General features: G+C 39.9%; 1 protein-coding gene across 3 annotated transcripts in view; it reads right to left on the bottom strand.

Annotated features, from left to right (window-relative positions):
* tbc1d22a (TBC1 domain family, member 22a) overlaps positions 1 to 21,188 on the bottom strand; it is a 133,592-nt gene extending 112,404 nt beyond the window's left edge. For 2 of the 3 annotated variants that reach the window (XM_067581371.1, XM_067581373.1), the window contains exons 1-5: positions 20,972 to 21,187; positions 20,460 to 20,516; positions 15,040 to 15,223; positions 14,470 to 14,719; positions 10,590 to 10,772 (exon numbers count right to left, since the gene is read on the bottom strand). In XM_067581371.1, coding sequence (XP_067437472.1) covers positions 10,590 to 10,772; positions 14,470 to 14,719; positions 15,040 to 15,223; positions 20,460 to 20,516; positions 20,972 to 21,033 — 736 coding nt within the window. In that variant the 5' untranslated portion in view covers positions 21,034 to 21,187. Of the gene's footprint in view, positions 1 to 10,589; positions 10,773 to 14,469; positions 14,720 to 15,039; positions 15,224 to 20,459; positions 20,517 to 20,971 lie in introns of all 3 variants that reach the window. The other variant, XM_067581372.1, reaches the window with a different exon arrangement.
* Positions 21,189 to 23,790: the final 2,602 nt, after the last annotated feature.

Here is a 23,790-nt window from a genome sequence, read left to right as displayed (position 1 = left end):
CATCCCCCCCCCCCCCCCATTTCCTAAATGCTTTCTCTATAGCCATACTCATCTCCGCTCCAATGCCGGGGAAATCATTTCTGAGGAGTAAAATTCCATTTCCTACCGTGGGCAGAGACAGAGAAGGCGACATGAGCATAGTTGACGTACAGGCTAAATTGCAGATGTCGTTTCATTAGTGTGAGGCTAGCTCATCTCTCAGAAAACATATCTGACTCTCTAGGGCATCTCTTGTGTATTATGAATGAGACAGCCGGGCCCTAGCTCCACTAGAATAAATTAAAGGCATTTCGTGACATTTTGAAAATTAATCTGTTGTTTTTGCTCAGCGGGCACTTGTCACAATGTGGGCGAAAAGTTTCTGCAACTGTCCTCGAGGCGGCGAGGGACTAGCTGTCCCCGTCAGTTTCGGTGAACAAAGTTAACAATGCAAACAAGCCATTTTTAGATGACAAATTTGTCATCTCCCCCCCTCACACATCTTTAATCTGTATAACTATTAAAAAAAAAAGTCTACTAATTGAAATTGTGAAGACATTCCTTTAACAGGTCTCTATAGAAACTATGCAGAGGCAACTCACTAAGGTTAAAACTCAATTTACAGTCAAGTCACCCTGCAGGCAATCAAATTTTAAAGTATACATATACAAGTGCAAGCAGGGGCCAAGCGAAAACAGAATTTCCCTACTGGGACCAATAAAACATCACATTATTATATACATGCTTTGGAATTAGTGTGATCAGTGCTGTGGGTGTTTATCATGCTGGCAGGCACAGAGCTCGGGGGATTGGTCTGGAGGTACAGACTCAGCCCTGGAGGAAGCGGTATTCCTCACTGGCATGAAAAACACCTGTAACATCGGTAATGTGCGACTCAAGGACAACTGCTGCAAGTCTTCACTGTGTTCTTGACTATTGTATTCCATTATGCATGAACTTACAGGGGTGCACTTTGTCTTGGCTGGAGTTAAGCTAGGGACCACAGGGGGTGATTAGGACACCATGTACCTTCTGTTGAACACCCACAACAGCTGCTCTGATATGGGACCCTCACAGCTAATGAATGCTCAATGACTCTTGCAACATTCAGAGGGCAAAATACAACTAAATATCATGTTTGTATTTCATTCATTTAACCAGCCAGGATAATCAAAAGTAATATGCGGCTCGAGAGTAGTTAGAAGAGGAGGGAAGGTCACATCAGATGTACAAATGATGGAGTTTCCCGGTGCAGGCACTCATGTACCGTTGCCGACAGCAGCTCCAGTGAAGCAGATGGGGTTGGGTGTCTTGATAAGGGCCACCTCGATTGTACTTGCTGAGGGAGGAAAGAATGTGTCTTATTCACCTCTCTGGCCCAGATTCTCCAAGGCTGGTTGGGGATTTGAACCACTTACATTTGGGTCAGAGGAACATTTCTTTGACATTTTGGCAACAAAACAACATTTTTCGAAGGCAAGGGCCTACACTGGGGCTGGATCTAAGGATTTAGGGTCTTAATCTCATACACAAAAAGCCAAGAATACAGTTAAGTACCACTACTAGAATTATGCATGCATTCATTAGACTGTTTGCTTCCTGAGAGGAAAGAAACAATAGGGCTCCAGAAGAGGGCTCTTGTGTTGAGGGAAAAAAAAAAAAATCAAATGAAGTATGGAAGTGTGTATATGGGTGATTGTAAGTGTGTGTGTATGTCAATGTGTGTACCTGCAGCACTGCCATGTCTGTCTGTCTACCTGCCTGTCAGTCAGTCTACCTGCCCTGTGTGCATGGTTCTGTGTGACGGCCAGTAAGAAGAGTAGAAGACAGCGAGAAGGGAAAAAGTGCTGTCAGTCAGTGCTGGCTGAGCAGGGAGCTGACGGGAGCAGGAGGGAAGACGGTTGGCGGGCCGGAGCCATGCACTATTCAGGCATCATTCAGACGGAGCGCGACCACTGGGGCAAAACACCACAAGGTTCTGGGCAACTTGCGCGCACGTGAATACCACACACACCTGCCAAAAAAAAATGGCGTGTATATTCCGCAACAGGAGCTGCCTCAGCAAATCCAACATCAGGACTGTGGCACTAAGGTTTTCACATGTATTGTGGTCTGAAACTTCAGTAGCTCAGCTATCAATAATTTTGTCAGTTGCTTTAAATACAGTGGTATATAGTTGACATTACTGTAGTACCAAACTAAAAGACAAGCACACCCTTAACTTTAACTAGTAGCTCTTGCTTTGTCTTTAAAAGCCATCTCTGTATCTTCTTTATATATGGAATTAGAATAAAGGCTTTTCCACAGTATATGGAAAAGTCAGAACACTTACAGGTGTATTCTACGCTACTACAATATGTGCCAGTAGTGTCATCCAAAGCACCTGTCTTAGATATTATTGCTATGATCAAAAGTAGGTTAACGCCATCACTTCTTCTCCCTCGTTGCAGACATTGTCCCAGTGTCATCTGACGCAATTGGCGACTGAGGTCAGAAAAACAATACTATAAAGGACAGACACCTTTATCATGCAGTGTATTAAAAAGTTAAGCTCCCCTCCTATAAACCTTGAATGCTATGAGAAAGTCCTGAATGGTCTAACTCGTCTAAAGGACAAAGTGATGGCGCCAGGGAGCAGACGGCCCGTAAACTAATGGGAGTCTTGTAAAAAGATACTTCCCCCTGGATTATACCTGCTCAGGAGACCTGATGGATGGCCCAGATGGCTGGGAGAGGACACCGAGCATAGATGAGCGTACAGGTGTGGGAGTGTGCGTGTATGTGTGTGTGTGTTCTCTTGTGTGCTATAACAAGGACTTGTATAGTCAAGTCCCTGAAGCTTGCCTTGCCTTTAAGTGATTTAGATGAAACAGGTTCCAAAATATCTGACCTGGTGACTCTATGTTTTTTTTAAGAAAAGTTTATGAGGGAATATGCAGACATTTCAGAATTTCAGTTATGTTACTGTTGCAGGTAATGAATATTTTGGTTTGGGAGGAACTGTTAAAAAGAAAAAATTAATAATTAATACACTCAATGAAACCAGTGCAGATTCAAAGGATAATGAGCTACCGCAGTGCAACTGGCAGATGTGGAATTCAGTGAAAATAATGTTAATAGGGAGGCTGTAATATTAAGTTACAAAGAAACCTGCTCCCCACATTGTGGCATTGACCAAAAAATGCCATACTGAGACTGTCAATGCTCAATTATCCCCTCCAAATTCTCCAAAGGCTTTTAAATCACCAAGAGTAGGTGAATACTTTGTTTCCTAAACTAAAAGATGGTGAATAAACTGACTGGAATGTTGTTTTTTTTTGTCAATCAAAGGCTTATATTACTCCCTGCACTTTAACAGTCTATGCAGTTAAGTATACATACTATTTCAAGTAGGTTTACGGTTACTCAAACCATAAACCATAGTTGCATTTATTATGGTGAGACAAGATGTCAAACCTTGATGCTTTTCATGAACTATTGTATATCTATATCTGGTCTTACTTCTACCAAGGATACAGCTTACTTATCTGTTTACTGGATGAATCAGTAGCACTGGTATAGAAAATGGTATTATTAACTTTAACATTATTAAAGCAGGTTTGTGACATGAGGCTGTGCTTTTAATCAGAGCTAAACTTACAATGCTGTTTTAGCTTATGAGTAGACTTAAGAGAATTTTTTACAAATAAACCTCTGGCTATATCTAATTAGATGGAGGTGTCATTCTTCTCTAAATCCTTGAGTTAATAAATCACTAAAAGTAGATAATGAATTGTAGGATTATACTGAAACGGTTTTGCTCTGGGCACAAAATGTCTTCCGTGCACATATAGCAATTCTTCACTTCCCGGTGGCCAGCAGAGCACAGGTGTGAACTGTAAGGGCTGTAAAAAGTGTGCTCAGTCAACCTTCTCTTAGAGAAGAAAGGATGAAAAATTCACACCGAAGACCGCATGGTGTAACATATGAATAAACTAAGCCAGACAATCCGGGAGACTACTGACACAGGAGACAGCTGGTGGTTGGACCAACCTTATTAAGTCAGGTGTTTTGCCTGGGGACATGCTAGGAGGCAGAACACACACATGAACATTCATGACATGCGCACATACATATGCCCCCGATTGTTAAAACAGTTACTATGCAAGGAACACATAGTGGAGTATAATTATAATCAAATAGATGCTGTTGAGGTTTCAAAACAGAGAAACCTTCCAGAGAAACCTTTCTCTTAGTGAAGTTGCCATATTTCCCAGATATTAATCTACCTACACAGTCTAATGCCAAATTATCTCTTCTTCTACACTGTTCAGCCTGTGACAGACACCTCTGAAATTGTCACACATGGACAGTGCTTTTGAACGAGGCATTAGGACTAAGTTAAATTGAATTACATCGCCTCGTCCCACTTTGATGGCGGCTATTAACTTTGCAAACAGCGCTGATGGTAAGCCTATCATATGGTGGCTGCTGTGTAACAGGATTGCGGATTGTAGCACTACAATTTGAATCGAGCAACCGTGGCAGAAAGTAGCAAGCCTCCTAACCGTAGTTGCTGCAGTGAAGGTGACAGCAGTTGGGGAGAAGCATACTGTAGCGGTGGAGGTGTAACAAAGAGCTGCAGCACCCCCAACAGAGGGTAGAGACACACCGACAGGCAGCAACGCGATGAAAGGAAATGTGTGTATATTCGTGTGGGCAGTTCTTTTTTTTGTAATATGTACATGTGTGAGGTGATCTCAATACAAAGAGCCAGCAAAAAGAGAGGGAAAAAAAAGAAGAAATGAGACAAACAAAGGAAGAAAATGATGAAAAGAGGAAGTAAAAGATAGAGTAAGGATAAATTGCCAGGAAAGAGAAGAGGAGAAAGGACCATTGCCATAGCAACAGCAGTATTTCTGCCATCCAGCAATAACTGCTTGATGTTAGATGCCAGCTCTGAGTCTTAAAATCTATTAAAAAGAAAAAAAGCTATGCACAAAGTCTGTAAAATCTGGCCTTGTGACTTACAGCCATACACACTTCAATACACACACAGGCACAAACACTGCTTATTCCTGAATTTCAGGTGGCAATCAGATCATTTTAGCGACTGAAAAAGGTGAAAACTGAACAGCTAAAAACAATAAGACACATCACCTAGTATTGCATTTGTGAAGCAGTTTCCTCTTGTCATTTGGTAGAAATTTGGTCCATCAAGGTATGATTTTCATTTCACCTGGACTCATAAGAGCTGTTTTGGATTGGGTCAAGTTATGCAGGAAAGTCTAGTAATTGGCAATATATTAAGGCATATTCTTCCAATCTGACTTTACTCTTCAGTAACAGAAACAAGAAGTGAAACTCATGATGGGGTTAGCTATATCGGCTCATTTTTTTCCCTTTCAGCTGAAGTAGCTCCCTCCATACTGTGCATACAGTGGGTGCTGTGTTCAGGTTCACACAACAGACACGCTCGCCTCAGGACACCAGGAATAATTAGCTGAGATCAACCTGACATCAATCACCTCGCTCTCGCACACGCACAGGTCACCACCCTCTACATGACCTTACATGCTAAACAGACCGCTGTCACAACCTGTCGAGAGAGAGAGGGAGAAACAGAGAGAGAGAGAGAGAGAGGGAGAGAGAGAGATAGTAGGAAGCTGACATAGGTGTGAAGGATCAGAATGCAGAGGAGATCATGAAAGCAACTTGGGCAGATTTTACATGATCAAGAAATAGAGAAGAAGAAACTGACAAGTGAGGGGGAAAAAAAGGCAGAAAATGGATATGTCTTTCTTTACCATCATCCCTCTAAATTCAATACAATATTCTTCAAACTACCAGTTTGGCAAAGTATCGAAGCATGAAGAGAACTTTACACTGCTCAGTGCACTCTGCTGCAGTCCCTGACTAGATTAGCCTGGCTGTACCACTAAACCGACTTGGCTGTAATGCTGTCCATCGATTTTAGAAAAATCCCACACATTAACACACTGACCAACACAGTCAGACAAACACACCTGTGGACTCCAGAGACTGCCAGCCCTGACATGTCGGGGGGCTTGTCCCAAAAACATGGCTGCCTCTGCAATTAATTACACCATTCAAGTGAGGAACCAGCCAATGGATCATCCCTGCACCCCTCCTTTGAGCTCAAGGACAGTCGGTCGAATTTCTCTTTTACACAAGGGGGCGTCATCCCTACCGACAGCGTCTGCTGGTAAGTGCGAGAATTTTGTATGAATGTAAATGTGTCGCAGACCCTGGGTGGGAAATTATCACCGGCCACCAGCCAAATGCTGGTAAAATATGAAAGTGGCTGGTAGATCTCAGACACAAAATAATGATTTACTACTGAGTAGCTGGTGAAGTTGGACATTTATCTGTCAGTGGCTGGTAGATGTTCACATTTTAAAAAGTTAATTACCCACCCTGCCGTGTACAGGGATGATGACCTCCCTTTAAGGACAAGGAGTTTAATCCGTCATGTCATCTTCCTTTTCACCTATTCTTTCTGTGAAAAGTAAAAGGCTAAAAAGTTTATTTTATAGGCCCCATGCAATGAAAAATACATTTTCCCAGTTTTAACTCTGTGTCCCTGTGTTAATTTTTCATTTATCTCTTGTTAAATGCCAAGTATATGTCAAAAAATCAGTATCAGAGTATTTTTACATCAAAATCCCTGTCTTTCCTCTGTCTGTAAAACACTTTCAAATGTTTGATGACTCATCCTGCACTCAGGAGTGTTTACAAAAGTTCATTCAACCAAATGTGACTTTGGGCGAGTAGCTAGCCACTCTGGTCATATAAAACCGCACTTCACCATTTGTGGGTCGTAGCAGCTAACAGAGCAGTATTCAGAGAGACAGAAAGAGATGTGTGTTTGGATATCAGTGGGCAAAAAGTTTGTTTTCATTTCCAAAACAGTGTGGCTGAGGTCTAATTCATTCATCTCTCCCTCGTGATCTCACAACAGTTGAGGATGTGTGTGTGGAGCCAACAGTCCTCCATAGCTCCGTTTCTCTCTGCAACTCTGCATCACATGAAACTCTAAGCCCCACCCACTATTTTAGCGGTCCAATTGAATGTGTGGGATTTGATTTAAATCCCTCTTGTAACTGTACACTGCTCAAATACTTAGGGCTGTAGTCTGCTGGTCGACTGGTCGATTAGTTGGTCGATATGCTCTCGTCCGACCAAATTCTCATTGGTTGAATAATTGTCGTGTAACTTTCATAAGGAGAAAAATGCTACATCAACAGCGTTCCAGGATTAATCCATTATTTCCTGCGGTGGGAGGGACAGACTGAAACGAATGTGTATTCAAAACACCCCTGTCGTTTTCACAATTTTGAACTCGTCCAACCTAATGGAGACTGCTAGATCAAAAGAATATTTTTAATGCCAAAAATAATGCCAAATATCCATTCATTCGGAGATTAATAGTGTTTGGGAGTCTCTGTGCAGCGCTGTTCCGTTACGTGAGTCCATCTCTGTGTCGTTACCTCGGAAACTATTGGTAGCGTAACTCCGTTAAGGAATAGGGCATTGCATAGTATGTTTGTATGCTCTAACTTCTAGTTCATGGGGTCTTTAAGTGGAAAAAAATCTAATCAGTATTTCAAACTCAGATATTTTGATGCCCAAAAGCAGGGCAACTCTGCAAACCAAGGTCCAAAAGTGACTCATACTTATGAGAGAGCAGTGATATTTACTTTTGTCCCAAAAATATTTTGTTACATTAGGCTTAAATTCCTTCAGACGATTTCATTTTTTCTTTTTGTGTTCTCATCTATATCCCATTCTTTGCTGCTGCAATGACCCAATTTCCCCACGGGGATCATTAAAGTTTCATCTTATCTTATCTTATCTGCCCCGATCCCTCTCCGTTTCCCTATCACCCCCCACACCCCTATCCTTCACTTAATTATGTCCCGTGAATGAAGTTCATCTTTCATGCTGCCAGCAGCCGGCAGCGTGGCTCGCCCGTTCTGGGCTATCTAATCATGGCGCTGAGACTAAACTAAATTTAGACAGCCGGCTTGTGATGCCTGGCAGGCCCTAATGAGGGCTGACATCTCAAGACACTCTGCTGATGTACAGGATACACTCTGCCCCAGCGGGCCGCAACCATCGTTGACCAACGCTGATGACTTGTGAACCAGTTTGTTTTGTTTGAAAAGTTTTCAAGGGGATCACACGTAGAGGTGAACTGCTGTGCTGACTAAGGCCATTCAAACTTAATGAAATCTAGCATTTACATTTTAGGATCTTAGCCAATGCTCTTATTGTGTGTACCTCAGAGTAATCTACATGTGCCAGGTAAAGCAGAAGCAAAGGAAACCAGGGGTCCAAACTGAAACAAATGCAAATCTATCAGCCATGTCTGCCAATGCCATAGGATCTGCGGAGGCATGTTAACATAGTGGACAAGATAATCTAGTGGTGGCATCATTTATCAACAATAATATCACAAATGTACGGAGAAATAGTTTAAATGCACAATTCAGGTGAACTTTCTGCAAATCGGATAAATCAGCCGAGCCGATATTTTGGCTAAATGCTGTTATTTTAAGATCTTATTTTCATATAGCCATATATGTAGGACAATAAGTAATGAGAAATGTCAGTACAGAAACGACAAAACTATGTTATCAATTGTAAAACATATCTGCTTAGTACGCATCTTTGTTGCAAACATCAAAAATGTTTGTTCCTTTAAAAAAATTCTAATGATATCAGCTATTATATTATTATCTTGATCCCTCGATATTGACTTTTTTAAACTCTCAAACATCTATGTCGGTGTCAGCCTCAAAAATCTGTTATCTGTCGAGCTACACTGCAAATATTTCAGGAATCAATGCCTTCTGAAACGCTGAAAGGCTTTTAATGTGAAACAGATGGAGAAGGTGCTGCACTTTTATTAAATTATCCAAGAAACAAGAGCAGATTAATAAAACTGACAAGATTCTTTCTAAAATATAAATACAATTATAAAAAAGAGTCAATCTGAATAAAAGGCCCAGCACTGCCTCAAATAAATGCCTGCTAGTCTCTTCAGTAAAGGTAAATTAAGACCACAGCCACTATTTGTGAAAGGAGGCTACGGTATTTAAACTGTGTCATTTCTGAACTGAAATATTTCTGACACACTCTTGGTGTTTAGCATATTTAGAGTATTTAGGCGCATAAGCCATTATTTGTTAAACACAGCACTTTTCTGATTCTCTTCAGGCACTCTTCTTCTCCTCATGCTCCCTTTTTGTCACGCTCTCACACTCTACTCAAGGACAACAGATGTGCATTTTAAGTCTTAACATCGAGCATATATGAAAGTAAAGAGGCTTTTAACAGAGATTTTACAGAGAGTTCAAGAGTACGCCATCCACTAATAATCAGCACATCACTGATATTTTCTTATGAGTAAGTCTGTGTGCTTTTAACCAAACTGACTAGCTGAGGTCAGGGCGACAAGCTACCAACTACAATTTCAAGCAATATTTTTCTTTCGGCACAAATTTTAACAGCACACCCAGAGCATACGGTGTATAAAAACAGTATTTGGAAATCTGAGAACTATTACTGCTAAATTAATGAGATGATACAGATAAAAATACATTGTCTTAACCTGTATGTTGACAGCATCATTAAGGCAGTTAACTGGTATGACAGGATTTCATTTGGCTTCGTTTTCCTTTAGATTGTGATTGTAATTCATAATCATAATTAATATTGCTAACTCAAGGAACACAATATTTAACTGCACAGTTTGCATTTTACATCAACATCTTTAGTTTTTATTTTTCATTTTAAATTAAATGTCTTATTACTAATGATATACCAACAATATATGTTTACCAATTGTTTAAATAAAAAATGTGCTACTTTGGCAGCCCTATCCTCTCAATGTTTGTTTCTATAAAGAGCTGGTGTAACTGCAAATGCTGCTGTGGTCTAACCAGATATTAAGTAATTGCTTTTCCACCTTCCTGACATGCAACCATAGCTTTAATAACTACATATAACTCTATAGATCCTTGACAGTTAATACTCTGTTTCCGCGAGTGTAAGCACTTCACCACATAATATCCTTTCTTTAAATTACAGACTGGTCGCTGGATGGATCTAAACATTCATATACTCAGACTTGTTGGTGCGCAGCAGTCGCCAAAAGTTAGTTTCAGAGGACAGAAAGTCATCTGCTGAGAGGGGGGTCTGTGGGGATTTCATGGCCACTGGGGTGCCAGTGGTAGGAAACAAAGTCTCTAGGGTTGGATAAACAATAAAGGCCTGTCGTTTGCTTAGAACAAAGGCCTGTCATTTGCTTTTGTTGTTGGTGGTATTTTTTCCCCTCGTAATCTGCATGTCCAGATGGCTGGATGACTTTCCCCCTCACAGCATCGTTAAAAGCGCGGCACAGCTGGCAGACTGAGAGTGAGCAAACTAAGAGTGAGAAGCAAAAGAGCGCAAGGAAATGAAAAAGTAAAGGAGCATTGAGAAAAAAAAAAGCTCAAAGATGTAGCGTGACACACAACAGTAGTGCGACAAGTGGACCGTGCAAGAGCACACACTGTAACACACACTAACAGTTATGTGGACGCTGCAGGATGAGGATCTCTTACCCAGATCTGTGTTGGGCCCAGCCAATAACTGTTTGAACTTATCCAGACGGGATGCTTCCCTCTCGGTCATGGCCGGAGTGCCAGATGTGTTCTGGTCAGCCATGCGAGCCACTAGCGGGATGACGGGCGGCCGGTGGGGCAGAGACCGCTGTCTGTGCAGAGCTGCGTGCTCACCAGCTGCATCTGGTGGAAGGATAAAGAGATGAGAGAGGGAAAAAGGTTACATAAACACACAGACAACAAACAGAGGGCTTTCAGATGATGCTGCACATGATCTTGTGGGTATTGTAAAGGTCTATAGCTTTTTTCCAAACTGATGAGAACATCTGTCAATACACGTAAACACCCATGTTTGGGGATTGGGGATTATGTGTTTAGACAGTGTGAGAAGTTTTGTATCCAAACAAAGAATTTGCTCGTCTTAAAGCTAAAAATGCTAATGTCAGAAAGCTAACATGCCGATGTTCAGCAGGTCCAATGTTTACAATGTTCACCACCACCTTAGTTTAGTGTTTTAGCACACAAATCACAAAGTTTTGTCATAACTCATGAGTTTTGCATGTATTTGGTCATAAACCCAAAATGTGACTTGTTGATGGCGCTAGATGAAGTCATGAGATCACCAACTGATTACAATTCATCATGAGGGGATCATGAATGTTGGCACCAAATCTTGGGTTGATCCATTAAGTAGATTTTGGATTTTGACATGATTCACTGGATATTGAAAACTTTGAAAAGGGGTGGACCGACTAGCCAACAGACCAACATCGCCATCCTTAAAACTTTAATCAGTGAACTGTGCCCAGGATAATTGTGATTACAAAAGGCCCCGTGGTTTACACCGAAGCTACATGGTAGTCCAACATTAACTTTCCTCTGAACAGAGCCCTCTCTGATTCTGTCTTGTACAGTTTTTGCATCCCTGTATTAATGTACTATAAATTTCCATGTTGGTTTGCTTCCTTGTTAGCTTGTTTGTTATAAGAGTAAAAAATAGAAGGGCTGCTTTTTCAGTTGAACTGAGCTATATCAAGTATACTGCAATATGCAACATGTAATTCATATTGCACTTGAGAGTAGGAACAAGGCAAAGACAAGACTATGTACTACATCATGCCACAGTAACCTAAATTTAGAAACCAATGCGACTATTGCCTTTTAGCTATAACATTGTTTGGCTTTTTTAGCCCAGCAGTAATGAATGCAGTTACTGTGGCTTGTTTTGCAATGAGCCTCCAGGATGGCAGCAGTTGTTGCAAAATCTTTGTGATTCAACTGTGCAGCCTCTGTAATGGGTAGACTAATATATTAATTCAGTCTGCTGAGGACCACATGTTCCCCCAGATGCACTAAAAAAGACAGAGTTACACAGAGCGAAACAGAGACACTGCAGACAAGTCATGAACAAGCTAGATGGTGAGGCTGGGACTTCGATGTGGAGAGGGACGCATACTGTCACACTGGACGCTAAGCAAAAGTTTATTAAAGATCCCTGTGAGGAGTGCTGCCAATATTTCTCAGCGCAAATCACCACAAATCCGCTGCAGGTAGAGTCACACAAACACCACATTGCAATTAAGAGAACTGGAATGGTGCCTATTTTAATATCCTTTTCAATTTTTACAAGAACAAATAAAAACCTACAATCTGTTCTCAACTGCTTTATTTGCACTTACAAAAATTAAAAAAGATTATTAAAGCCAGTGGCAGCTTCTTTGTAGTGGAACCTCTTGTGCGATTTTAACAATATGCCCTCTTTATAGTGCATTTAATAAATTTTATCTTCCAAAAGGGCCATAAAAGAAAAAGCCAAGTTAGACAAGTAATGTTCACTTGTCTGCCACAATATGCTGCATCACTTATTACAAATAAGGAAAGGAAAAATACATGAATGCAAGTGCACAAACAAACAGAGAGCACTCTCCCAAACGCCTATTATGGACAATTACTGTAGCATAGTGTGTATTTTTTTTCCAGAACACTCAAGGGACGCAAGAGGCTGCAGAGAGCCCACTGGCCACCGATTTCTCTGTGTGAGTGTGTTTGTGAGGCCCTTGTTCTCTTAGTTCCAGAGTAGTGGCATGGTGAGTGCCAAGTATGAGTGTATACTGTATATGAGTATACGGAGGGAGTCCAGGGCTATCTAATTAGGCTGGGCGAAGCATCCTTTACTGTCATCACACACACACATACAGTACATACATTCTGAAGGAGGAGAGGAGAGGAGAGGAGAGGAGAGGTGACGAGAGGAGAGGGCAGAGCCTTGGAATAAATGAAAATCAAATATACAGTTTCATAAAACACAGCATACCAGCTGTCTGACTTACTGTACTGTACGTCACATTGTTTACCCACCCGCCAAGTACATTAGGTGTGTATTTACTTAAGTCTTGTATTGATAAGCGTCTGTGTTTTCTCAAGATACCCGCTAAAGGCGTAAAGGGTGTCGTCTTACAGATCTCCTTGTCCGCGCATGACGTGACAGCGCACGCAGGCCTGTGCTGTGTCTCCTCTGAGGAGATAAGAGGAACTGCCTAGGAACTGCTTATGTAATCTATATCTAAACACACTCAGCAACAAGCCGAACGGCAGACAAGCAGGCAGACGACCTACAAGACGGGCCAACAGTCAGTCAGACGTTCATGATGTACGGCGTCTGCCGCTGCTGCTACTGATGTTACAGTCTATAAAGCAAAAGTACAATCTCTTCACAACTTTCCTCTTTTGAGAGTAGTTGTTGTGTAGGTTAAAAGGACATGCTCAGGAGAAACAGACTCAAACTAAGAAGGGATGGTTGCACTGTCATCTGATGTTTATCTGTAAGAGCACAGTAAGGTAAAAGCAGAGGAAGGGGCAGAAACACCTGCCTCAAGGACTGAAAATTGCTCTTCACTACAGCAGATTTTTTTTTCTCTTGCTTTTTTTATTGTGATTATGAGAGAAGATTAGTCGACTAATCGATTAGTTAACCGACAGAAAATTAATTGCCAACTATTTTGATAATTGACTAATCATAGTCAATATTTTTAATAAAAAAAAGCCCAAATTCTCCTGTTCCAGTTTCTCATATGTGAATATTTTCTGGTTTCTTTAGTCCTCCATGATTAACTATGTTAATAGTGATCAACATTTTTCACCACTGATTGATTGACATTAATTGTGAAAATAATCAACATATTAAATCGATGATGAAAATAATCATCAGCAGCAGCCCTAATAATATTAAAATGTAATGTAATATAATTTTGTCAGTAACATTGACAGACACCTAATATATGTAAATAAGGATCATTTTCCACACTTAACAGTATCTTTAATTAAAACTTGAATGCCTCGGTTATAAAGACTTCAGTCTTTGTATGTAACTGTGTCAATGCTGAGCACTATACATACTCCATGAACCAAAAGCAAGTCAAATCAAAGCTCAACACTGGCAGTCTGCTCTGCTCACAGATAACATCTGCCAAAACATTTTCCTCCTATTTCTCTGCTGTTTGGACTCTGCTGGGTGGTTCTGTTGCGACATGATGTTATTTGAATATGGTGGCACACAGCAGCTGTGATGCCACAGTAAATGAAGAAAAAAACGGATGCAGACAAAAAAACATTATATAGTGTTGTATGAGTGAGCGAGATATGAGCTAAGACCCTGAATATGTTTATTTTCTGGAGCGAATGTTTCACAAAGCATATATTTTCTATCTTATAAAGCATTTATTCTATCTATGGCACAGGAATAACAGTTAACAGCTTTAGATTATAATAGTCTTATTATTCCTTAAGACTGGTGCTCTAAAAGTAAAAGCAGTCTAGCTTTTATTATGCAGGTGAGAGAAAAAAAAAACTTTTTGGACACTGAGCAATGGTGTTCACTAACCTTTAGGTGACCCAATTGGAGCTTCGCTGTGGGACTTCACAAGGCGACCGTCAGTGTAAGGGCTGCTCTGGGAGGCAAATGACACCTCTGGACTGGTCACATCTCCCTCCTCCACTCTGTCCTCCTCATCTTCCTCATCCTCCTCCTCATCCTCTGCCACCTCCTCCTGTGTGTCCTCTTCTCTTTGTTCCAGCTCTGTTGTGTCATCCTGCCGCTGTCTCTCCTGCTGCTTGCTGTGATTCTCAATCACCTGGACATTTGACAGAAAAAACAAGGTACTGATGAGCTTTAGGTTTTACTGATTTTGGATATAACTTGTTAAAAATCCATGTAAAATATATTTACTTGGTAAACAAAGTTGGCAACTTAAGATTTATAGTGACTAAAGTTATAAGTGACTATACTAAAAATTGTTTGCATACACCAATCTTAAAATGACAGCAGTACATCTTACAGACACCTAACTTCAATTTCCATCCTTCCAAAAAGGCCTTTACTGACATCTGTTTGAGAAACTGTGATTTTTAGCAACTGCTCCTGATTATGATGCTCCTGCATCTGGTCACTCACCTTATTGGCAGTCTCCATGACTACCTCTATGTTGAGGTTCTGTGCAGCCATGGCCAGTAACTCGTCGTCATCGTCCCCGACATCCCAGGCGTCACTTGTGATGCTCTCAAACTCCTGGAAGGTGGTAGCCTTCTTGGGTTTGCCTGGTGTGGCTGGAGGAGGCTTGTTGCCTGCTTTAATTAAGCTGGACAACAGAGACGTGACCATGAAGACAGGGGAGATAAGAGAAAGAGGATAAGATTAGAGAAATTGAAAGAACGGCAAGTGAGGGTGGAGTTGGGGTAGGGAAAGGGAAAAAGTGGCAAAGAGGCAGAGAAGGAGACAAAAGGAGAGGGTGATAAGGTAAATAAGCAGACAGTGGGGATAAGGGGAAAAAGACAGAGATATGAACAGTGAATCATTTAAACACTGACAGGTGCATAAACAAAAAGCAACAAAAAAACTAGCCCTTTGAAAAAAGAGAAGAGCTTAACGATCAATAAATTAACATTTGGCCTGAACAAAGTCTGTAAAATATTAACATTTTACACACTGAAATTGATAGTACTACCAGTGATAATACACAGTCAGCACCTCTACACACACAGACTCTTAATCAAAAGCAGGTCTCTAAAACCTAACAAGACTGAATCTGAGCTGCTTTCTTTGTGCTGCAAGGACACCATTTCATTCTGCCAATGGGAACAAGAAACAAAACAGAAAAAAAGAGATTTCAATTAAACTTAACTGTTCCTGATCTCAATTAAACTTCCTCCTGACCCATGGTTAATCCATCTGATTGTTCCTCCCTGGCCTCATACAGTATCCCTGTTAGGATTACACCTAGATCTAATACCCACCATCCTATGCGTCCTGTGTTTTCAACTGCTAGGCTAGATAATTTGATTGCATTCTGCTGTAGTAACTCCAGTTCAGCTAAGTCACTCGATTCTGTTGTCTTTGCTCTTTTAAACACTCAATCCGTGTCTAACAAATCTTTTATTCTCAGTGACCTAATTACAGCCCATAATTACGATTTCCTATTCCTTACTGAGACCTAGCTGAAACCTGGGAAATGCTCCCCCCTAGTGGAGCTCTGCCAACCCAATTATAATTTTCTGAATGCTCCTAGGTTAACACGCCATGGTGGCAGCACTGCAACCGTTTTTAAGAATAATTTTATTTGTATTCCATTCAGCTTTTTAGTTTTGAAATTCTTTCTTTTAAAAACTGGTGTGTGACAACCCAATTTGCTCTGTAATTGTTTATCGACCACCCAATTCAAATGGGTTTTCTTGATGAATTCTCAGAGTTGCTGTTCTCTCTTGTGGTTGAATTTGACAAGGCTATTATAGTTGGTGATTTTAACATCCATATTGACAATCCATTTAACTCATTTGCCTTGGATTTTTTTAAACATCTGCAAATTCTTTTAAACTTGTGCAGCATGTCTCTGGATTTAACCATAACCGCGGACTCACCCCTGACTTAGTTTTGACTCTGGACACGTCTCTTAATTCCTTGAATACGATTGATTTAGTCTCCGACCATAAATGTATTATCTTTTGTGTACACTTACTACCTACTACAATAACTCAGAGATGTAAAATCTGCTCCCACATCTTTAATGAATAATCAGCTGTCTTGTTTTTAAGCTTTTTCTCTAGTCTGGCCTATTGCCCTCCTCACTTCACTAATATTAATGATTTTGTTAGTTGGTTTAATGATTTATGCGCATCAGTTTTTGATTTTTCTGCTCCATTCATTTCCAGGTCTGTCCCAGTTATTAACACAACTCCCTGGATCAATGACAGTATCAGAAAACAAAGAAGGGAATACAGGAAGGCAAAACATAGATGGAAAATAACTAATCTTGAAGTTCATCATCTCCATCTGAAGGAGTTATTGCTTGAACTGAATCAAACTATTAAAGATGCGCGAACAGCTTACTTTTCTGACTTAATTAACAGTCATAGAAATAATCCAAGGTTTCTGTTTAGCACTATCAACCAGCTTGTAAATCCCTCTCTTCCTGCCATTCCTGCCTCTTCTTCTTCTGACTGTGAAAACTTATTATCTGTCTTTGTTGGCAAGATCAATTGTCTGAGGTTGTGTTTTACCCCTACTGTGTTACCCTCCATTCAGCTGTCTAATTTTACTAATTTTCTCCCATTTCCCTCCAGTCCCTTAAAACACTGTAGCCCAAATGCGTCCCTCCTCCAGCTCATGTGATATGATCCCCACTGAATTTCTTAAATCCGTCCTTCCTGTATTAGTTCCAAGCCTGCTCTCCATTATTAATTATTCTCTCACATCTGGGTCTGTACCTGATTATTTCAAAATCACCAGTGTCCTGCCTCTCCTTAAAAAACCCCTCTCTCAACCCAGCCCAGTTAGAGAATTATAGACCAACCTCCAAGTTACCTTTCCTGTCCAAAATCCTTGAAAAATTGTTACTGACCAACTCCTGAAGTTGGTTGAGGATCATAAAATCTTTGATAATTTTCAGTCCAGCTTTCATCACAAGCACAGTACTGAGACTGCATTATTTAGAGTAACTTATGACATTCTCATGCATGCAGACATAGGGGAATATTCCACTCTCGTCCTAATTGATTTAACTGCTGCCTCCTTCTATACCATCAATCAGGCCATCTTACTTGATAGGCCTTGATGGGCATTTCTGGCACAGCTTTAAACTGGTTTCATTCATATTTAACAAATAAATATTTTAATGTCTGTGTAAGTAATCATGTGACCTTGTTAGCTCTCCTCCAGTGCGGAGTCCCCCAGGGTTCCGTTCTTGGGCCAATCCTGTTCTCATTATACATGCTTCCTCTGGGTCAGTCATATCACTGTTATGCCGATGATACACAGATCTAATTCTCTACCAAACCTAATAATTTGAACCAACTGTCCTCTCTCCATGATTGTTTAGCCGAAAAATTTCCTCCATCTAAACCCTGGTCCTAATAACTTTGCCACTGCAGCTACTCAGTTTATTGGTCCACTTCACCCAAATATTAAATCTACTGCTAAGAATCTTGCTATCATCTTTGACCAGTATATAACATTTGACCATCATATTCATAAGCTTGTCCAGTCCTGTTTCCTTCAGTTAAGAAATATTGCAAAATAAGACCTATATTGTCCTCTACTGATCTTGAACAATTAATCCACACGTTCATTTTCTCCCGGCTAGTCCACCGTGACTCCCTCTAAACATACCTCAGTCAGTCTGCTCTAAAACATGCAGTTAGTCCGAAATGCAGCAGCCAGACTTCTAATCAGAACCAGCCGTGGGTCCCACATTACCCTTGTTCTTGCTTCCCTCCACTGGCTTCCTGAAAATTCTGAATCACCTACAAGATCCTGCTGATTACGTATAAAGCACTCCATGACCTTGCCTCTAGCTACATTTCTGACCTCGTCGTTCCTCATTCCACTTCTCAACCACTACAATCCTCAAACGTCAGCCTTTTATTCATCCCCCACACTAACCACAAAACAAAAGGTGACCGCGCCTTTGCAGTCTTAGCCCCAACTCTGTGGAATCATCTTCCACAATCAATTAGATCTGCTGAACTTTTGGACTGTTTTACGTGGTGCCTAAAAACCCATTTATATCAGCAAGCCTTTCTACAGACCTCCATTCCTGTTCTCATATCTTGTTTCATTTCAGTTTGGTCTGTTTCTCTCTGTGCAATGTTATATTTTAATATTGTAAATTACACTGTTTTGTTAATCTATTTGTTTAATTTTGAATGTGTGTGTGTTTGTGAAGCACTTTGTAACTGTGTGTTTTAAGAAGTGCTATATAAATAAAGCTTTACTAACTTACTGTTTTATCATGCAATGCAGAAAAAGGGAGGTGGGAGGAGGGCAGTAGAGGAAAGAGTGCTCTGTGTAGTAAAAGTAGTGCTCTGATTTCTTACAAAGACGAGGATTACCATAATAAAGCAGGAGACTTGTCAATATTAGCTTACTTCCATCACAACTCAGAAGAAAAGAGAGCGTCTGAACTTATGCCCTGACAAAAAACAAGCAAATTAAACTCAACCCTCTGTGGAAATCCATATTATTAAACATCAGTCAAAAGAAAGAAAAGGATTACTATGGAATAATAGTCAGTTGTTCTATTTCTGAATGTGTGGGTGTTTGAGGGAATGGGGAATTGTCGTTTATTTTAATACTGTCACACATCCCAGACCTGTGAGTGGTACTCTGTAGTCTGGAAAAAATTATATTTAACTTCCAACTTCTGTTTCAGTTCTTAGATCATGTAATCATTTGTGCTGAGAATGATAACAAGCTTTTCAACTTAGTTACAATGAAACAAACTTAAAGCATGCTTTATTTCCTTAAAGCTAGTCATGCAGCCAGCTACCAACAAGATTTTCTGGTAGGTTCACTTTCTCAGACATAAGAAGAAGAGCAGGCAAAAAGTTACACTGCAAGACCAAATATAATATATATAGTTTCACACATTCAAATATGTTGGCAACATCCCAAACCGTGATGTCACAAGCCGGCGTCTTCAGTCACCTGTCAAATTGCAAAACAGCTGCTTCCACATTCCTGATTGGGATGTGGCCAAAAGTTCAACATGTTGTTAAGTGTCAATCCATGGAGGATAGTGCAGCAGCTGTTTCCTATCTTCTGTGAGTGGCTGGTTAGCTGCTCTTTAAGATCTTTTTTATTGTTTTGGGTTTTGGTTTTTTTTCATCTTAAATGTCTACTGCCAGCCAATTGGGATGTGAGAAATCTATATAAACTCCAAAGTACTAATAGTTCATTAAAGGTCTTGTGTGATCAACTATGAGGTAGGTGCTGGTGGTTTTCAAATGAGGAAGCACCTCAACCCCATCACATTTATGCACAGACTTGTTCGCTTCATCAACTTCTGCTTTATTTAAACAGCACTGTGCTGAATCAAAGCCCAACAGTTCAACTTACGCCTTCATCTGGGGCAAAATAGGAATACTGGGTTGAAAACCACTTTTTATACTTTTCCAAACATCACAAGTCATCCTATATGATAATCACATCATTTGGTAATCAAGCCATCATGGTTATCGACACATTAACCTCACAGATGATTAATCATTCCCCTTCCATTTGAAGATGGAGAGAGAGAGTGTACCCTTTGGCCTAATACACGCCAGAAAAACTTGTTCATTTGTCAAAATGTAGTCTAATTAATGAGCACTGATGGAGCCTTCCAAGATATGGGGAGATACTTTCATCTAATATTTCACCAAGAACCAATTTGTCACATCAGCTTTTAAAAATATGTGGGAGCAAAGAGGAGGGCCAAGAACTTCAGCTAGTGTTTCAAGTATAGTAGAAACTAAGAGGAGCAAAAGTATTACAACTAGCCAAACTACTCCAACAAAATCACAGTGAGCCTTACCAACCATGACAAAGTGCATTTAACTTACTTAGCATGAAGGAGTGGGTCGAAAGGTGGGTGTTGTGCGCCGTACACATGCTGAATGCTGAGGAAGTGGAGAAGAGAGAATGTAAACCAATGAGCTAATTCATGAGTGGTTGTCATGTTAGCTTCTTAATATTCAAAACAATATCAGTTAACGCTGTAATACTGCGACTAAGTGTGATTTTTAAAAAATAGCATCATTACGTTGTAAGGGCATAGCTACTCCGTGATATAAAATGGTTGATGTGTCATTAGTTACAACTCTGTGTTAGCCGCTGTTAGCAACGTAGTTAGCTCTTCGACAGCTACGAGCAGCGAGGTGTAAACTGTGTCTGTGAGACTTAATTCGCCGCAGACAATGCTACATAACAGGGTGTGAAACTCGCAAACTGTGTGCAGCATCGCAGGCCAGTCAGTGAAAGTGAAACTTTTGCGTTTGAAGCTCAACAGTGCGGCGTCAGATGAATAAGGCTAGCTATGCTAAGCTATCCAGCTAGGAGGTAACACGTCACTCACCTGCCGGGAACCTTCGCTGCGTTTCTTTTCCAGAACTGCTTCTTGTTTCCGTCACTCGACATTTTCTTGACAGCCCTAAACACAAGCACCCGAACGCTGTCGTTATTTGTAAAACGTGAAATATTGTGTTTATTTACACCAGCTCCCCTCCTCTAAAACTCAAAAAGCTGCCATGTTGATACTGCCCTAATCGGTGAGCAAACGCGGCTGCAATTGGCTTGGAGCAGCACTTCCTTGCCGCGGGCCAATCACAAGTGAGATCTACTGTTAGGTGGCTGTAGAGGCTGGTGACGTCATGCTGCACTGTCTTCTGCTTTGTTGACAGAAAAACTACAAACTGTGTGTCAATCAAAAGAGAGACCACCAGCATCAGGACCACCAGCCGGGAGGGAGAAAATATTTGCCATTTCCTGAATAGTTTATATTGATAATTTGATGCATCTATAGTTTCGGCAGGGTTACTATTGTTTGTGAAAACATTATTTATACAGTTGCCATACATTATTATTCAAACACAAATTTTAAAAGTGGTGGCATTTACAGAACATAAAATAATGCTTCTCTAGAAATATATTTTTTATATTGATGAACGGAATGATGACTTAATCCCAAACTCAGTATCTTCATTTTTATTTTATGGCTCTTCACAATTTGTGTATCCATTCTGGATTATTTTATCTTGATTTTTATGTTTAGGATTTCCTATTACTTTTTACTTCTTGTTTTGACTGTCAAGCACTTTGTAACTATGTTTTGAAAGGTGCTATATAAATAAAGTTATTATTATTATTATTACTGACTGCAGCTTTTCTTCTCTGGCCCAAAATTATCAACAAGCCAATTAATCAATTCACTCTTCTTATAACGGAGTTTCTCTTGACACAATGCAGTATGGCATCTTTCCACCTACTCACCATTAACCTAAGTAGGATATTGAAGTTGATACATCCTGTCCCAAATGTTTTTGTTTCTAATTACAAAGTGAGCTTATGATACAACACTTCTAAAGTCTAAAGAAATAAAGAACAGAAAGAAATTATTCTACACATGAGAAAAATGCACAAAATGTCACACAACCTTAGAATAGTTACTTTCAGAAGCCTGACTATGAAAATGCTCCTATTAATTCAATAATTAATCATTCCCAACTACCACAGTAAAATCCTGTTTTTTCATGATGTGTCAAAAATACAAAACGATGATCAGCTCACAAATTTACTGCGCTCAGTCACCGAGCGCAGTAACCCCGTTAGTGAGCACATAAATTGCACTAGTGTAAAATATTAGTTTTGATCACAATGTAATTTCCTTATTTGTTTACTCAGTTTAAAATCTATCCAGGTAAATTGTTTGCTGTTCAGAGATGAGATATCCACCTGTTTGGTTTGACAATATTAGAAGAAGAAGAAGACAAACTTTACTTTGACAAAAACCCAAATACTTTTTATTAACTGTATTTTACTTTGTCACACACATGAAATCCACTGTGTGTGTGTGTGTTCACGTGCACATACAGACCAAGAGTATGAAAGGAAATGACAAACTTATGGGGAGAAATGGGGCAAAATAAGATATCTTTATTACTATAGTATTACATCATCTTAAAATCAGCTCAGTTTCCGCTGAGTTAAAAGCAGAGTTTGGGGTTGCTGTGGAAGGCACTTAAACACAGTTGGAGTTTACTCATCATTTTTTGTTCATGCTGATGTTTGCCTCATAATGATCGCTGCTTGAAGGTGATAAAGGTTAAGGTTGTTATTCAAACATGCAGTCTGGAAGAGCATGGAAGCTCCTGACTGCTTTGAGTCATGATTTAGAAAGCTGATGTGTTTATGCAAAGTGCTGATGCAGTGTGTTCCACAGAACTGAAGCACAGAGGACGAAATGCGAGAGCTCTCACTCTGACCCCATTTCCCGGTACTACCAGCGTCATGTCTACTGTTAGGCTATTGGTGTTATTGGAAAAGTTGCGGATATTTTTGTTGAAATATGTAAAGTGATGTAAAGTTTATTTCTTCCTCTTCTTTAAAAAAAAAAAAAAACTAAAATGAATGTTAATAACATAGTTCAAAGGTTTTGAATTATGCAAGTGTGAATGTAGGCTCCAGGGACACCAGGGAAATTCCAAAACAGACTAAAATCATCTTTAAAAAAATAAATTAAAGTCCTTGATAAGGTAGCATCATTCACTGTTACTGATCAACAAACGCATCAGCCATCATTGTCGTATTTTTCTTCTTTGGTAAGAAACATTACAACTTGTAGCCTACTTTAAGTATCAGTGAAAATGACATGTTAATGTAGTGACATTTACTATTTTTGCTTTGGATTTGTATTTGTCAGTACAGAGTTTGAACCACAGAATGTTTTCCAGGAACAAAAAGTAATAATACTTTAATAATATTTTGATTTGGTTTTTAGGGACTTTTATGCTCCGAATAGATTGATAATAACCCGATTATTCAAAAAGGCTATTACTGTTATTGTGTTTTATATATACTGTGGATTGTTATAATTGTCTGTTTGTTTGTTTCTGCTTCTATGTAAAGCGTACTTGCTGTTGTTGTTATTATTATTATTGTCTGTTTATTTGTTTCTGCTTCTGTGTAAAGCGTCTTTCAGTACTTGTTGTTGTTATTATTATTATTGTTATTATTATTAGTAGTAGTAGTATTAGTAGTATATGCCAATAGGAGGAGTGCTGGTTAGAACTCACTTTCATGAGTTGAAAGTAGGCCAGTTTCATCTTTCCTACCGAGTGAATCGTCTTTCTTATAGACGATCTTTGTCTTAAGTCCCTTCTCCTGCTGACAGCTGGG

The sequence above is a fragment of the Thunnus thynnus genome, chromosome 23 (assembly GCF_963924715.1).
Source record: "Thunnus thynnus chromosome 23, fThuThy2.1, whole genome shotgun sequence".
In the NCBI taxonomy this organism is placed as follows: domain Eukaryota; kingdom Metazoa; phylum Chordata; class Actinopteri; order Scombriformes; family Scombridae; genus Thunnus; species Thunnus thynnus.
This window is presented reverse-complemented; position numbering and strand designations above follow the sequence as displayed.